Genomic DNA, 17,607 nt, shown 5'->3' on the forward strand with positions numbered 1-17,607 from the left:
GGGAAGTTAGAAAAAGCCAGCAGTCCATTTTTTTTGGTCAAAAGTGATGCCCAAAATGGGGAACAAAATACAGCAAAACAGAGTGAAAAGATGGTAGACACAAGTGGACCCATAATCCAGTGAACACAAACAACTCTTTGACTCTTGTACTTGTGTCTTTCAGTCCTCAGTGCCTCTTGCTAAACATGTTCCACCTGTTTATATTTATTGACATCCGTCCAGAGGACAGAACAGCACTCGGTTTGCGTTTCTCACGTCACTGAAGAGCTGGAATCCTTTTAGATAGCTTTTAGACAGGACAACATTGGGAATCATTGGGGCATGATGTACTGTAGAGGGGTCCAATTCTTTACAATCATTTAGTGCATTTCTAAAACCTTTTAAGCCTGACTGTCATTGCACTTGAACGAGACTGAGCAAAGAGCGGAGGGGGAGGTAGATGGGAATCTGTTCGTGGCGTGAGTTTGAGGAGGAAAGAGATATAGAAAGGGCTTTTTTTTTTATTCTCCTCAGTCTCGGATTTGAACAGGCGTGGCAGATGTGTGGCCTGTCTGTGTGCACCTTCTACCACCCAGAAGGGCTACACACACGGCTTTGGCAGCGGAGCTGAGTGTTCTGTTGAGGCACGTATTAGTCTTGTTGTTTATTGATAGCTATCAGCACTTTCTCATTTCAGCTACACAAAACACATTGACAGAGCTGCACCCTTAGGGGCTCTGCTTACCTCAGCTGAGAGGTCAAACAGCTGTGTGGCTTTCTCTCTCTCACACACACACACACACCTCTATACAGTAACTATCCGAGATGGTATACAGCAGTGGTCCCCAAAATGGTGGGCCACGACCCACAGATTTTACCTCATTAATGCTCTAATGGTGCAGCAGCGGCCTCCACTCTGAGGCCATTAGAAGCAGAGCTGAGCCCAACCACAGCCTGTCATTTTGCAGACTACTGATGCGGGAAGGAGCGCCCCGGGCATGTACCCACCACAGGCCCTGCCCCCAGACAGCCCCTGGCCCACTTCCCATACACACCGTCTATTGAGAAAGAGTATATAAGAAAACTAGTCCAAGCCTTGCAGAAGACAGAAACACAGACAAAGAGACAGAGTGTGAGTGAACGGGGGGGTTAGGGAGATTTTTATTAGGACCACCAAGGGGCCTGCCATGTAGGTGGCCAGACATGAGATTCTCAGGCTGGTGGTCACTAATTAGTTGAGCAGGAAACATGGGTTACCATGGGTTACCACCACTGACACAGTCAATGGCACATGGCATTAATGTTCTGAATTACAATGTACATTTCCATACATGAGTACGCACACACATGGTTTGTCTACACGGCTGACTTACACACACACACACACACGTATTTATCAATCTATAATTTCAGGATAGGTTACAGTAACCAAAACGATTACATTTTTCGTTTTAAAAAAAGCATAAGAATAATAAAAGTCGAACGCAAAATACATGTCGTCATGTCTCCCCCAAAATCACTTCTTCCACAGGAACTTGTCGTTCCTCTTCCAAAGTGACGTGTTCCCTTTCTCCTCTCCTCCCCCTGTTCCTCCTCTGGCCCTGACGCTAGCACTCTCACACACCCTCTCTACCTCCGACGGGTCCGTCAGTTTGTTGATCCTCTCCTCGTTACCCTCCTCCAAAATGTCCCAGAAGTCTCTGTGGCTGTTCTTTGACCTCTCAGGGGTTGGAGAGAAAAGTGGTGTAATGGGGTGTGTGAGGGGTGTGGTGATGGATCGAGAGGGGGGAGTAGTAGTAGTAGAAGAAGGGCCTGGGACGGATTTTGTCAGGGGCCGTGGGTGGGGTGTGCTGGGCGGTTTGGGAGGCATTGTAGGGTGACAGGAGGCAGGTGTGGCAGAGTGAGAAGTGGGTGTAAAGACAGCCCGTGAGGTAGGGGTTTTTGGGAAGGCCCTCTGAGGCTCTGAGGAGGCCTTGCTTCTGGGTCGCAGCAGGTCGTCCAGGATAGAGGTGTCTCCTAGCAGCTCTGTGAGGAGGACCTGCTGGCTGGGGGGAAAGGAAGGCTGAGCTCTGTACCGCTGCCTCCCCACAACCTCACTCTTCCTGGGGGAGGACAGCAGGCTGCTCCTCCCTCTCTGAGGGCTGGCTGTGGGCTTAGCCTGGGGATGGCTGAGAGCTGAAGAAGAAGAGGAGGAGGAGGAAACAGGTTGAGCTCTAGAGGGCCCTGGTCCCAGAGGACTACTCCTACTATTGTCCAGGTCTGAGCTGGAGCACTGAGCAGCTCTGGACATTCCACTATTACCACTCTTCTTCTTCCCTCCTCTGGCGTTCCGGACCATCTGCTCCTCAGAAGAGGGAACATCCCTCTGGGGTTCTGGAACGGACCTATGTCGGGTTCTAGGTTCTGCTTGGGGTTCTAGAGCAACTCTCTGGTTCCTTTTGGAGTTGGGTCTGTGTTTGGTTGTAGAGGAGGAAGGTGTTGTCCTGTTAACTTTGGGCTGGGCTGTGTGTGGTTCTGCGAAGTTCTCCCTGATGGTGGAAGCCACGTCAGGGCCTTGGTCAGTGTAGTACTGTCGTAGCTGAGCCAGTCTCTGGGCAGAGGTACTCCTCAGAACCTCCTCAGCAAACTGTCTCAATGAAACAGATCCAAATACACACGCCATCTCCTCCAGCTGCTGCCTACATGGGGAACACACACACAGGATTCGGCTCAGAGAGCGTAGGAAAGTTGCGTGATAACATATTAGAAAATAGGAAAATGTTGGCTTGAAAGTAGGTGAGCTTGATGCTTCGTGGATATATATACAAAGGTATGTGGACACTCTTTCAAATGAATGGATTTGGCTATTTCAGCCACACCCGTTGCTGACAGGTGTATAAAATCGAGCATGCAGCCATGCAATCTCCATAGACAAACATTGGCAGTAGAATGCCCTTTACTGATGAGCTCAGTGACGTTCAACGTAGCACTGTCATAGGATGCCACCTTTCCAACAAGTCAGTTCATCAAATTTCTGCTCTGCTAGAGCTGCTATTGTGAAGTGGAAACGTCTAGGAACAACAACGGCCCAGCCGCGAAGTGGTAGGCCACACAAGCTCATGGAAAACTGTTCATCGGGAGCTTCATGTAATGGTTTTCCATGGCTGAGCAGCCACACACAAGCCTAAGATCACCATGCGCAATGCCAAGCGTCGGCTGGAGTGGTGTAAAGCTCGCCGCCATTGGACTCTGGAGCAGTGGAAACACGTTCTCTGGAGTGATGAATCATGCATCCCCATCTGGCAGTCCGACGGACTAATCTGGGTTTGGCGGATGCCAGGAGAAAGCTATCTGCTGTAATGCATACTGTCATCTGTAAAGTTTGGCGGAGGAGGATTAATGGTCTGGGGCTGTTTTTCATGGTTCAGGCTCGGCTCCTTAGTTCCAGTGAAGGGAAATCTTAACGCTACAGCATACAATGACATTCTATTCTGTGTTTCCAACTTTGTGGAAAGCCCTTTCCTGTTTCAGCATGAGAATGCCCCAGTGCACAAAGCGAGATCCATACAGAAGTGGTTTGTCAGGGTCAGTGTGGAAGAACTTAATTGGCCTGCACAGAGCCCTGACCTCAACCCCATCAAACACATTTGGGATGAATTGGAGCGCGAACAGCGAGCCAGGCCTAAACGCCCAACATCAGTTCCCGACCTCACTAATGCTCTTGTGGCTGAATGGAAGCAAGTCCCTGCAGCAATGTTCCAACATCTAGTGGAAAGCCTTCCCAGAAGAGTGGAGGCTGTTATAGCAGCAAAGGGGGGACCAACTCCATATTAATGCCCATGATTTTGGAATGAGATGTTCAACGAGCAGGTCCACATATTTTTGGTCATGTTGTGTATATTTAGGATACATTTCTGATCGTCATGGAATGATATAGGGTCCTTTTTCTAAGACAGGCGCAACTGTCTCCAAAAACAACATGGACAAACCATATTCTGTCACAGCCATTAAAACAGGAACTAACCATATTCTGTCACAGCCATTAAAACAGGAACTAACCATATTCTGTCACAGCCATTAAAGCAGGAACTAACCATATTCTGTCACAGCCATTAAAACAGGAACTAACCATATTCTGTCACAGCCATTAAGTTAAAACAGGAACTAACCATATTCTGTCGCAGCCATTAAAACAGGAACTAACCATATTCTGGGAGTCTCAGGTTAACTGTGGTATTGGAGGGGAAAGGCAGTACTGTAGAGCCTGAACACAACTGGCTAATCTTTGGCAAGGTTCTGGGAAATGGTTGAGAGGGTTAGCTCAGAGGTGGTCTCACACACACACAAAGGAGAACCCCTTTCTACCAGTTGAGGGCGCTGCACACCATAATGGTGGTTAGATTTGGCTCTCTGCCCTGCCCTACCAGGAATAACTCACCTTCGGATGGTTCCGGGGGTCTCTCCGATAATGACGGTGGTGTGTTGGGTGGGGTGGTGGACGCTCCTGATGGTGTGTGTGACTGGGTGGTCCACACTGGGTCTGTGCACTGCTCCCACCCAACCAACATCATTATGGGAAGTATGGAATGGTGGAGTGTGTTCAGGCTGAGTCTGTAAAATACGCACACGCACAGATTTGATAAATTCCTTCTAATCACACTGACAAGGAAGGGACAAGGAAAAGGGGTTAGGGAGTTGATTTGGAATAGGACACCAGACTATCGACTCGTTGGGTGGTTTGGGCTTCACCAGGTAGTGAGTGTGTACCTTCTGTGTGTCCCGGAGTTCATTGGCTGGAAGCTGGGAGAACCTCCTGCGCTCAAACACGTCTCTGAGAGCGGCTCTGCTGATTCGCTCCTCGGCCTTGCTCCCGCCCACCACATGTTGGTTAGAGTGGGTGTAAACCACCTCCCGTACACCACCTACAACACACACACAAATAGGAGATATAAGTCTGTACTTACAGGCAAATTCTACTCTAACTCTTGGTATAGAATTGGGCCTGTATCCCAGAAGCACCTCAGAGTAGCAGTCCTGATCTCCTCTGAGATGCTTTGTGAATACAAGCCCCTGATGTTTGCTGACACACATGATACGACAGTTGTTTTTTTTTATCCCATTTTGACCTTACCTAACACATTGTCAATCGTTCCCCAGGGCGGTCCTTTGGCAGAAGGGACAGTCTGGTTCACTTTTGGGTTTGTAAACGCCCTCGCTCCGTGTTGGTCTGTCTGTGGGCCTCGGCCATGATTGTGGTTCTGTGGGGCTGTAACAGATCGGACTCTTTCGACTGCAGTGTGGTTTTCGTCTGAGGAGGTAAACGTCTCAATGTCCTCTGCTTGTCTGGTTCTTCTACTCTGGTCTACTGGTCTGTTGCTGGTCTCTCTCTTACTACCACCATCTCTCCCCATCTCCCTCCTTCTTCGGTGTGCTGGGGGTCTCTTAAGCACATGAGTTTGTGCACAAGCTCTGATTAGCTCCTCAATGTCTATGTCCTCAGACTCAGAGTCAAACATCACCTGGTGCATTCTGGAAACTGGAGTTTTAGTGTTAGATCGTTTGCTTCCACTGGAGGGGGGTGAATCATCATCACTGTCCTCCTCCACCCTCCTCTTCCTCCTTATTCCTTGTTTCAGATTTAGTATTTTTCTCCCCATGTCATCACTCTCTCCTGACAGTGTAACAGGATCATGGTCTCGCCCCCTCTGTCCATCCCATCTCCCTCCATTCCTTTCTTCCTCTCTCTCAGAGCCACTGGAGACGTCCCAGTCGTTCTTCAGAGGAGCTGCATCCAAGTGGTTCCCACACTTGGGGGCCAATGTAGGGGTCTGGGGGCCCCCACTCCCTGCGGTGCTGAGGCCCTTTGGTGCCATGGCAGAAGTGTCTTCATCACTGTCCTCCTCAGAATCACTTCTTCCCCCCTCACTCTGGCTATGCTCCCCTGATTCTGACCCTGATCCAGCCCTGACCCCTGACCTCTGGAGCAACCTGGAGAAGCCATGCTGAAGGAGACTGAGTCGGCCAGGAAGGGTAGTGTTCGCCTTCTCCACCTTACTCCTGTCCCCCTGTTCCCCCTCCTCCTCACTGCCACTGCTGAAGTCCAATACCCCCCTGGTTGTTGCCCTGGGGATCCTCGAGGCCCCTCCATTGCCCAGTTCACAGTGGTCCCTTGCGGAAACCTCCCCAGCCTCCTGCAACACAAGGTCAACAGAGTCTTCATATTTAAAAAAAAAAAATATATATATATATATATATATATATATATATATATATATATATATATAAACTATTTTTAAACCCTTGGCCCAAGATTAGTAATTTACAGGTCTTATTATGAGCTTGCTTTTGCTAAGGTGGGAGGGGTGGCAATATCTGAGGTTTGTCGTTAAAAACATTGGCCAATGTGCCAATTTCAGGCAGCGCTGGTGGGGATATTTAAACCACCTGAAGGCTGGTCTTAGAGGTCACGCGGTTGGTTAAGGCATGGATTTGAACAGCGGAAGAGTAACCTACCCAGCAGTGATGCACAGTTCCCATATGCACATGGAACAAGAGAGAGGCTATTTAGTTTTTGTCCATACACCTCGTATTTAGAAATATTAAAAAAGTCATGTTTTTTTGTTAAATTTGATCAAATGAAATCAAGCATAGCCTCCCCTCCTCTCAATGAAGGCTGCTTTTTTTTTTGTCCTGACCAAAGCATTCGCTAAGTAGTCAAGACCATTGATAAAGGGTTTGGCTCGGTAGACCGCTTCAAAATAAATCTTCACAATTCCCGCTGTGAAAATAGCAAAAAAATGTAGGACAAACAAAAAGACGTATAGCTCTACCGTCAGTGCTAAGATTTACCACTGCGTTAGGTCTGGTAGGAAAGCAGCACTAATGAGATCGACAAAGCTATGGAGTGTTCTGTATGTTGTATTTGGTTGTGACCTGGGGCTGATGGCATCACCAGGCTACAGAACAGGATTGGTCATTCATAAAGAATTTAGCAGTGCAAGGTAATGCGAAGATGCTTGTAAACAATAAATCATCCATACTTAAATGTGACATGCCATGAGTCATGAATATGAAACAATAGGATACATTGTAGCTTTTATAGCGTGCATGGGAGTTATGCGAGGGCCTTTATGAGTGGGACCACCTACAGCGATACTAATCTTATGGTTTTTGCCAACCAGATGACTCCTCCGTTGTGTGTGTGTGAATACACCCTGGTGTATTGTCTATGGCTATTAAAGTCTGAACATCCCCCGGTACATACCCAGCCTACTAAAAAGGGACAGTTGTGTTGGGTCTTAGCTGGGAACTGTCACAGTAGATAGAAGCCAAACTATTGGGTAAATAAATACCACACAACAGAACAGACGGCCTTCAGTGTGGTCTGGTCCTGGCATTACAGAGGGATAATTATGTCCATCTGTTGGGACACTATCACAGAGAGAATGCGAAAGAGAGATGGGGGGGAGGGGGAAAAGGGGGAGAGAGAGAGAAGAGTAAGAAGGGGCCGGTGAAGGAGACAGGAAGACGCACGTGTGAGGAATTGTCTCTTTCACGTGGGAATGGAGGGATGAGAGGGAATGGAGGGATGAGAGGGCCGCCTGGGAAAGGAGAGGGAGTGAGAGATGGGAACGACGCGCCCGTCACGGGTCCCTGAGAAAGGCAGTTACTCACGCTCTCGCTCTTCCTCTCCTCCTCTTCCCCTGTGTGGGTGCTGGACGTCATTACTCCTACCTCCACTCGTCCCTCCCGCTGAGAGGAACACACGCACACACTTGAGCATACATGTACATAAACAGAAATACACACAAACATGTAACACACAGTACCAGAGTTGTCCACACAGGCTGTTTGACTTCTGACCTCCAGTATTCTCCTGGTGAGGCAGGTCCCCTGGGTCTGCAGCCTGAAGAGGTTCTGTATCCCAAACAGCTCCCCTTCTGGTCGTCGGACCCCTGCACTGCATCAAAGTACCGCCGGGCACTCTCCTTACCCATCACAGAAGACTGCAACTGCTGCAGAGTCACAGACAGGGATGGAGGGAGAGAACATTAGATGGTTGGTTTCCCCATCTAAATACCAATATCAAATGGGTCGTTCCATTTCAGCAAGCCATTGTTTTGAATTGGTTTCTGTAGTTAAGAACATATCGGATAAGCATTCCTGCAACAGTATTTTTGTTGAAATATAATTTGATCTGAGAAACTAAGCTAATTGATTGCACCCTAATTAGCCATTTCAATGTATAGGATTAATCTAATATTCAATAAATATAGTATCCAACATCCGATTTGGACCAAACCTCTTCTTAAAACCGACTACGGGAGGAATCCAAATAAAATGGTCAAAAGTCACCTACAGAACTCCCAAAGCTCACACCAACATCCAGTATATAATATCAGTTCTCTATGTTTGACAAGTAGTATGAAGTTGCGTATTGGAGTATTGTTTATTCATACTATGTAATATATTCTCAGTGAATTTGGTGATGTGTTTTCCCCTTGTTCAGAGAAATTAGCCATTGAAGTAGCTTGCATTTTCCCCCATAAATTAGTGTGAAAGTACTAGCTTTGCCCACAAGATATCGCTATTCCTGCTACCGCCACACCCGTTTATCCATTTTTCTAGTTTCTTGTGTTTAATAAATGGATCTCAACATTTTCTTTGAAACTTTGGATAGAAAACTAATAGTGTTTGCTCATGATAAATACATTGTGTGGTTATCCTCACAATTCAAGCCAATCCTCCATGAAAGCAATTTAGAAATCCTCAAACACAATAATTGTATGTGCAGACAGCATACTGTGATGAAAGTCTTAGGATGACTGTACCTGTTTGTAGACCTGGCGCAGGTAGATGACCTCCTCCACTGTTCCCAGAGAGATGAGTCTGAACACTGTCACGTCCCTGCACTGGCCTATACGATATGCCCTGAGGAGAGGTCACACACTGTCAAGTCCTTGCACTGGCCTATACGATACGCCCTGAGGAGAGGTCACACACTGTCAAGTCCTTGCACTGGCCTATAAGATAAGCCCTGAGGAGAGGTCACATCATGGAAATAAAAAGGAATAGAAGAGGGGTCCCCATTCAGGTCAATAAACCATAAAGAGTGACCTATGGGTCCCACACCAGCACAGAGATCACTGTTGTTAACACTGGCATTGTGTATACAGACATAGAATATGAGACTGAAAAGATTTGGTATGGGTCCCCAGATCCTCAAAAGGTTATACAGCTGTACCATCGAGAGCATCCTGACTGGTTGCATCATCACCTGGTATGGCAACTGCTCGGCATCTGACCGTAAGGCGCACCAGAGGGTAGTGCATACGGCCCAGTACATCACTGGGTCCAAGCTTCCTGCCATCCAGTAATAGGCGGTGTCAGAGGAAAGCCCATAAAATTGTCAGAGACTCTTTTCTCTGCTACAACACCGCAAGCTGTACCGGAGCGCCAAGTCTAGGACCCCCTCCATTTATTTTGTACACTGCTGCTACTTGATGTTTTATCACTTCACCCCTACCTACATGTACAAATTACTAACCTGTACCCCTTGTATATAGCCTCGTTATTGTTAATTATACTTTTTTACTTTAGTTTATTTGGTAAATATTTTCTTAACTCTTCTTGAACTGTGCTGTTGATTAAGGGATTGTAACTAAGCATTTCATGGTAAGGTCTACACTTGTATTCGGCGCATGTGACAAAGTTTGATTTGATACAACATATTGGAAAGAACCCTGTAAGGTTCTATGACTATGTACTCCTATGTAAGTACATGGCATGTATGGATATTGCGGCATACCTGTCAATTGCCTGCAGGTCATTGGCAGGGTTCCAGGTGGGATCAAACAGGACCACAATGTTGGCCCCGACAAAGTTCAGGCCCAGACCCCCTGCCCTGGGGGGGGAGAAACAGACAAGCGAACCTACAGTCAGTGGTTCATTCATTTCAAACATAGCTGTGTCCCAACTGGCACGCTATTCCCTATATAGTGCACTACTTTTGAGCAGGGCTGTGCACTATGTAGGGAATAGGGTGCCATTTGGGGGGGACATCCAACACAATCATATTTCTGTGCTCTGTTAAAGCAGAGCTATGAGAGGTGGTGGGAGTGGCACTGACATGGTGGAGACCAGGCAGAGGTTGATGTCAGGGCAGCTGTTGAACTCTTTGACGATCTTCAGCCTCTCTCTGGGCTTGGTGTTGCCATCCAATCTGCTATACTCCAGCCCATCTGCCATGCAGTAGCTCTCCAGCACGTCCAGCAGCTGAAGGGTTAACACAGCATATTGAGAACACTTCCTTTTGGTGACGTGGCGTGTTACCAAATCAAATAGATTTATATAGCCCTTCGTACATCAGCTGATATCTCAAAGTGCTGTACAGAAACCCAGCCTAAAACCCCAAACAGCAAGCAATGCAGGTGTAGAAGCACGGTGGCTAAGAAAAACTCCCTAGAAAGGCCAAAACCTAGGAAGAAAACTAGAGAGGAACCTGGCTATGAGGGGTGGCCAGTCCTCCTCTGGCTGTGCCGGGTGGAGATTATAATAAGGCCAAGATGTTCAAATGTTCATAAATGACCACAAGTATACAGGGCATTGGGAAAGTATTCAGACCCCTTCCCTTTTCCACAGTTTGTTACATTACAGCCTTATTCTAGGATAGATTAAATAAAACATGTTCCTCATCAATCTACACACAATATCCCATAATGACAAAGCGAAAACGGCTTTTAGAAATGTTTGCAAAAATGTATTAAAAATAAAAAACAGAAATACCATATTTACATAAGTATTCAGACCCTTTGCTATGACACTCGAAATTGAGCTCAGGTGCATCCTGTTTCCATTGATCATCCTTGAGATGTTTCTACAACTTGATTGGAGTCCACCTGTGGTAAATTCATTGATTGGACGTGATTTGGAAAGGCACACATCTGTCTATATAAGGTCCCACAATTGACAGTGCATGTCAGAGAAAAAACCAAACCATGAGGTCGAAAGAATTGTCAGATCTGGGGAAGGGTACCAAAACATTTCTGCAGCATGGAAGGCCCCTAAGAACACAGTGTCCTCCATCATTGTTAAATGGAAGAAGTTTAGAACCACCAAGACACTTCCTAAAGCTGGCCGACCAGCCAAACCGAGCAATCGGTCTGGGAGGTGACCAAGAACCCGATGGTCACTGACAGTGCTCCAGAGTTCTTCTGTGGAGATGGGAGAATCTTCCAGAACAACAACAATCTCTGCAGCACTCCACCAATCAGGACTTTATGGTAAGAGTGGCCAGACGAAGCCACTCCTCAGTAAAAGGCTCATGACAGCCTGATTGGAATTTGCCAAAAGGCACCTAAACGACTCTCAGACCATAAGAAACAAGATTCTCTGGTCTGATGAAACCAAGATTAAGCTTTTTGGCCTGAATGCCAAGCATCACATCTGGATGAAACCTGGCACCATCCCTACAGAGAAGCATAGTGGTGGCAGCATCATGCTAGTCTCCCAGGGACTGATGAACGAAGTGAAGTACAGACTGGGGCGAAGGTTCACCTTCCAACAGGACAACAACCCTAAGCACACAACCAAAACAACGCGGAAGCGGCTTTGGGACAAGTTTCTGAATGTCCTTGAGTGGTCCAGACAGAGCCAGGACTTGAACCCGATCAAGCATCTCTGGACAGACCTGAAAATAGCTATGCAGCGACGCTTCCCATCCAACCTGACAGAGCTTGAGAGGATCTGCAGAGAAGAAATGGGAGAAACTGCCCAAATACAGGTGTGCCAAGCTTATAGCGTCATACCCAAGAAGAATCAAGGCTATAATCGCTGCCAAAGGTGCTTCCACAAAGTTAAAGGCAATTCATTTATTTTTTACTATTTTCTACATTGTTGAAAATATATATCAGTTTGATATCAGTTTCTTATTTTTAATATATTTGCAAAAAAAATATCTAAACCTGTTTTTGCTTTGTCATTATTGGTTAATTAATGAGTGTATATTTATGAAGGAAAAAAACGATTTTAATTTTAGAATAAGGCTAAAACGTAACAAAATGTGGAAAAAGTAATTGGGTCTGAATACTTTGATTGCACTGTACGCTTAAAGGGATAGTTTCCTCATCATGTAAGCAGTCTATGGACAAAGTAAGGAAGACAGCAATCCATGCTTTGGTTGTGTCTGAACTAGAGCTCTGACACCATCTAAAGCCCAGTACATGATCTCATCATTATCAACCACAGCCATTTTCCTACACACATACTAACACCCCTACAGATCCCCCAACTCTCACACATGACATCTACAGTACATACACACAAACACAGAGAGACACACACATACAAACAGTTAGACACAAATGACAGAATCCCTGTGGCTACCAAACACAATTAAAACGTTTTACCTTAGTGGAGAGGGAGAATAATAGCACTTTGTCTTTTCTCTGCATGTAATGTTTCAACAACCTCTGGAGAACCTATGACAGGGTGTAGAGGAAGAGGGATATCAACCAAGGATCCAAATGAGACATACTTCTCTTAAAAACCTAATACTATATGTAAACATATGAGCCTACCTAACTACCTTTGCCATTCACGTGACATGACTTTTGTCCTCGACACCAACCTACCTTCATCTTTCCGCTGTACATGGGGTCTGACATGGCCTCAAATGCTGCCTGCTTGCATTTCTCTGTGAAGTCAGGAAACTTCTGGAACACCTTCTCACAGATCTCATTCACATACTGCTCCTGAGAGATGTTAAACCAAACAGAACTTGTCATGTTCAGTAAAATAATAACCAGGACTTCACTTGTGAGAGCGTACCTGCTTTTTGCTGGTGTTCCACTTGGCTTGCAGTAAAGCCGCGTGGTTGGCCACCTTCCTGAGAATGGCCAAGTAACTGAAGTACAGGTCTGTCACACGCACACCCCGAGCATTCACCTGTAGTGTACAAGAGACCAAACATTTACATCACCTCCCAGGGAAGGCCTATCACAATAAAGTCAACATTACTGACAACATTGTGACTATTGCTTAGTCTAAGTGACCTATAAAGACCAAACAATGATTCAAACCTTGACTGATGTTCACTGAACTAAAGAGTGCAAAACGGTTAATAACAGATTTCTTCATAGTGGGTCAAATAGAGGTTATAACACAACTGTTCCTGTCATAAGCCGACCTTGTAGCAGCACTTCCTGCGGGAGTGTCCACTGTGACAGTCACACTTCTCTGAGGAGCGCAAGAGCAGGGTGACGTCCTCCGTGTCCAGTACCGCCTGGTACACAGTCTGCTGGAACGACGTCAGCGAACAGTACACCACCTGGCCGTAGATGGAGGAGCCATTCACTTAGTGAGATGTTTGAAACCACCTGCTAGACCAGGGATATTCGCATTCAAGGCCAGAGAATTCATTCAATTTAGGGTTGTAAAATGCAGGTAACTTTCCCAAAATTCCCAGGTTTTCCATGAATCCTTGTTGGAAAATTCCTGAAATCAGGAGAGAATAAGCAGGAATACTCCCAACTAGGATTTCTGGAAAAGTTAACAGAATTGCACAACCCTAATTCATGAACATGAACCGTGTGTGGAAGTCTCACCCTGTCGTCTTTTTTGGGCAGCTGCTCTCTGATAAGAGCCTTGGTCCTCCGGAGAAACCAATGGGAGAGCTTCGCAGCCAGGGCCCGGACCGCCCTCCTGCCCGTCGCTAGGGCCCGCTTAGTTACACTGTGCTTCTGCCCCAGTTCGATGGGGTCCGAAAACATATTCTTGAAGTTACCCAGGCTGCCAAGGCAACGAGGGATGGCCCTGAAGTACACAAAGGAAGAAGGTCAATCCCAAGAGAAAGAGTGGTTTAGAAGGAAATGGTGGCACTGGGTATTGGGAGGTTTTTTGGGGTAACCTCTTGACTCTACATCATTACACTAATACGTGTCTAATAAAGGGTAATCAGTCGTACTGTAGCAGCAGTGATAGAAACAGTAGTAGTAGTTATATTGCCAGTGTAGACCCACCAGTCCATGACACACCAGAGCTCATCCAGGTTGTTCTGCAGGATTGTGCCAGTGAGGCCCACTCTGACCGGACACCTCAGATCCTTCATTGCCCCAGTGATCTGGGAGTTGGGGTTCTTGATCTTGTGGGCCTCGTCCACTATCACAGCAGACCAGTCAATGCTGGAATTGAAGACCGGCCACACAGTCAAAATGCGTGGCATGCTTATAGGTGGAGTTTCACGATAGGATTAGGAAACGGGTCTACTATGGTTTCAGGCTACACACGCCAACACACCTAATTATCTTAGCTAACGCTACCTGTTAAACTGCTCCAGATAGAGGCGTAGGGTCTCGTAGGTGGTGAGGGCGATCTCAGAGCGTCCCCTCCGGATGCGAGCCAGCTCCTCCTCTTTCCTCAGACCGTGGACTACAACGGTCAGGAAGTGACCCCACGTCTCCAGCTCCTCTTTCCAGTTGTACAGCACCGACAGAGGGGCCACAATCAAGAACACCTGGGCACAACCATGGATAATATAACAACACCTACACAGGACCCTAACAGAGAGCATGGGCATGCACATGTGGGTTTTAACATTTTTGTAACTATCATTCAGTTTTCAGCCTCAAAGAGTGCTACCCTTGTGGGAAATCTATAGCTCAAAATCTACCTTTCGGGGTTTGCTTCGCTGTGTGGGGATCTGAGTAAGAAGAAACTGAGGCCTGTTGTTCTCAATGTCTTCCCATGTCCCTGTTTTACCCAGCACAGCAGCCAGGAAACCAATGACCTGTTGACAGACACACACGTCAGTCATGAACAGCAGGTCTTTCTTCACATGATAACTCCAATAGTGCTAATACTCTAGCTACATACCGTCAACAATCAGGTTTCTGCAGAGACAGTCTAGTTTTTACCTGAATGGTCTTGCCCAGACCCATGTCATCTCCCAGGATACATCCTCTGGACTGGGCATAGTTGTCATAGATGAACTGGATCCCTTCCTTCTGGTAGTACCTCAGGTACCTGTTGACGGCATCTGATTAAGGCCCCATTCATACAGCAAAAACAACCTGGGAAGCACAGCAAAATCCCAGCTTCCTAGTTAACAGCTCACGTACCTGTTGATGGTATATGGGACTGCCACACCACTCTGTGACAACACCAAGGGCTCTGATGGCCCGGGAGGTGTCTGGCTGCAGAGGAATAGAGGCTTCTCCTGGGCAGACACTACACTGGTGGACGACTGGTTTGTGTCTGGTCTCTGGAGTTTACAGACTGGAAAGACTGCCTCCTCTTCTTCATCTTCATCATGTTGATCTGTGAACTTCACCAGTGCCATGTCCTCACCATGAGAAGTGGAAGGGAGTTTCTGGATTGTCCCCTCTCGTAGTAGGGTGCCATCTCTGAGGCTGGGAGCGAGGCATCTGTCGCCCTCATGCCACACTGTTTATGGGAGGGAGGGAAAATCATGGCTTGGTTAGTTATGTCAGGTTAGCTATATAAATACCTAGACAGCAAGCAGCGTTGGGGAGTAGTGAACTACATGTAATTTAACTACATTTTGCAGTTGTTATGGGAGGGAGTAGTTAGCTAATGACTTGTTTTGCCATGTAGCGGTGTAGCTAACTACTGGAACTACACACAACTTTCATTGAAAAAATAAATGAAAAGAATGGGTGAAGTAGGCAAGAATGTACTTTATTTTCGGTATCAGACCTGCTGAATGCTCACTTGAAACAGTTTTTGTTTTTAATAGGCTAAATTACCAGTGGTGACCTTCAGGGCAGGTTGAGCCCCACCCGTTAAGCTAAAAATATATATATTTTGTGTTGCCTGTTTTGCATGTGATTCTGGCATTAATACGTGTCACATATCAGTTTGGAAACAAAAATATATATAATATTGAGTTAATAAAGCCGCATACAGTTGAGTAAGGCAGCTCCAAAATGCAGGTGTTTCAGCCTAGCTCAGTGCTTTCTGGGGTGGTGGAGCAGGCAGCAGAAAATACAGAGCGTAGAGGTTGGTAATGTTCTCCAGTTACACCGTGAATGGCTCCGTGTTCTGTCACTCATGGGGACACTACGTCGCCGCAAACTCTACGGGGAGAGTTGGACATTCAAGCTCCTTGGGTACTGCCATAGAGTTACATTAGAAGTGCCCATCAAAGAAGGCTCAAGATCATTGGCCACAGATGTAGCATAATTTGACAATTTTATCTACCGTAGCTTTGATTGGACTGCACATGTCAACATCATACCTTTGATCTTAGCTAACAAGCAAGACAAGCAGTCATCATGAATCACGTTGACAATCTACGGGCAAATCCTTTTCAATCCTTGTCATATGAAGAGAAATGTAGCAATCGCTAAGGGATTCACTCCGTGGTGCTGAAAAGAAAGCTCTGCTGTTGGGACAGCTTTATGTAGACCCTAAAAGTTTCTGGGACCCGTTTGTCACCGTGATATTCATGTATGTGCTGTGTAATGGCTTTGCTGGAATCCATCGAAAAACATTTAGGGGAATTTGCCTCACCAGGATTTAACTTAACGTTCCATGCTAAAATCACCACCGTAAAATACATTCTGTTAACATCCAACTCAAGACAATGTGAGCTTAACAGTTAACTTATGCTACTAGCTAGCTAGCTGGCTATGTGACTGTTTTGAGAAACAAACTTTTAAAGCTCAACGAGCTAATTTATCTCCCATTAAGCGTCTGCGTAACAAACCTTTTATGTCAGCTGTGGAAGTTGAAGCCATCATCAAAAAGCATTGTGGCAAGCTGTAACTAGCTAAAGCAGACAAGCTCACGTTAACTAGTAAGACACGTCTCTTCACTGTCTGGCACAGACATTGCTCAGACAGTCAAATAGCGTTTAGCTAGTTAGCTAAATTTACACTCGATAACTAAAAGATTTCGTATTTTCACGGGACAGTAATATGTATAGCTAGCTAGCTAGCTAGATCTTTGAGACCTATCTTGCCCGTACTTGTCAGCGTCGCTAGCTAGCAAGCGTTCTGCTGTTTATCTAGTTTAAGCATTCGGCGTCGCACTTTCAACAATCACCCTGGCTGCCAAAACACTAATTGTCAATTCAAACGAAACTAATAATAAAACCAAAATATAATTAAATGTGTTCTTTATTTTCCCTGAAATATCTAAAAGTGAACATTTATAATTGCTTCAATATGTTAATATTAATAGAAAGTGCTACCTGTTGTGCAATTTAGGCCCAGCGGAATGGAACGCTGACGCAACCAAATCAAACCAAGTCTACACTTGTTGTATTCGGAGATTTTTGGCTTATATCCAAGTGTATTGATATTGAGTGTGTTACTACAAATATTTGTACTATTCTCCTCACAGACCATAGGGCCATTTTACATTGATATCAAAATATTTACCCCTGATGCTAACATTGGTAGAGCATCATACTGGAAGCTAAATAGCTCGTTATTAAATAATGATATAGTTAAGTTTGAGGTTAAAGATCTGCTTTCACACTTTTGGGAAAGGGCTTGTGAAGAAAAATCTTATTGCAAAAACTGGGAGCTCTTTAAATTTGAGCTGTCCAAATACCTTAGAAAATATGGTAGTAATCTTGCTAAGACCAGAAGAGCTGAGGAGGAAAATGTGATCATTAAGATAACT

General features: G+C 45.9%; 1 protein-coding gene across 1 annotated transcript; it reads right to left on the minus strand.

Moving 5' to 3' along the window:
- Positions 1-630: 630 nt before the first annotated feature.
- Positions 631-16,995, minus strand: ercc6l2 (excision repair cross-complementation group 6-like 2). Its single transcript, XM_035786113.2, is given in 21 exon segments — positions 631-2,657; positions 4,397-4,569; positions 4,726-4,880; positions 5,090-6,149; positions 7,633-7,710; positions 7,822-7,901; positions 7,904-7,973; positions 8,790-8,889; positions 9,767-9,862; positions 10,088-10,233; positions 12,366-12,437; positions 12,591-12,710; positions 12,787-12,903; positions 13,145-13,285; positions 13,563-13,770; positions 13,977-14,138; positions 14,277-14,470; positions 14,627-14,743; positions 14,871-14,979; positions 15,075-15,399; positions 16,685-16,995. Coding segments are annotated over 21 exon segments (4,719 nt in total). The 5' UTR covers positions 16,719-16,995; the 3' UTR covers positions 631-1,495.
- Between the last annotated feature and the right edge of the window lie 612 nt (positions 16,996-17,607).

The sequence above is a fragment of the Oncorhynchus keta genome, chromosome 14 (assembly GCF_023373465.1).
Source record: "Oncorhynchus keta strain PuntledgeMale-10-30-2019 chromosome 14, Oket_V2, whole genome shotgun sequence".
NCBI classification, from domain to species: domain Eukaryota; kingdom Metazoa; phylum Chordata; class Actinopteri; order Salmoniformes; family Salmonidae; genus Oncorhynchus; species Oncorhynchus keta.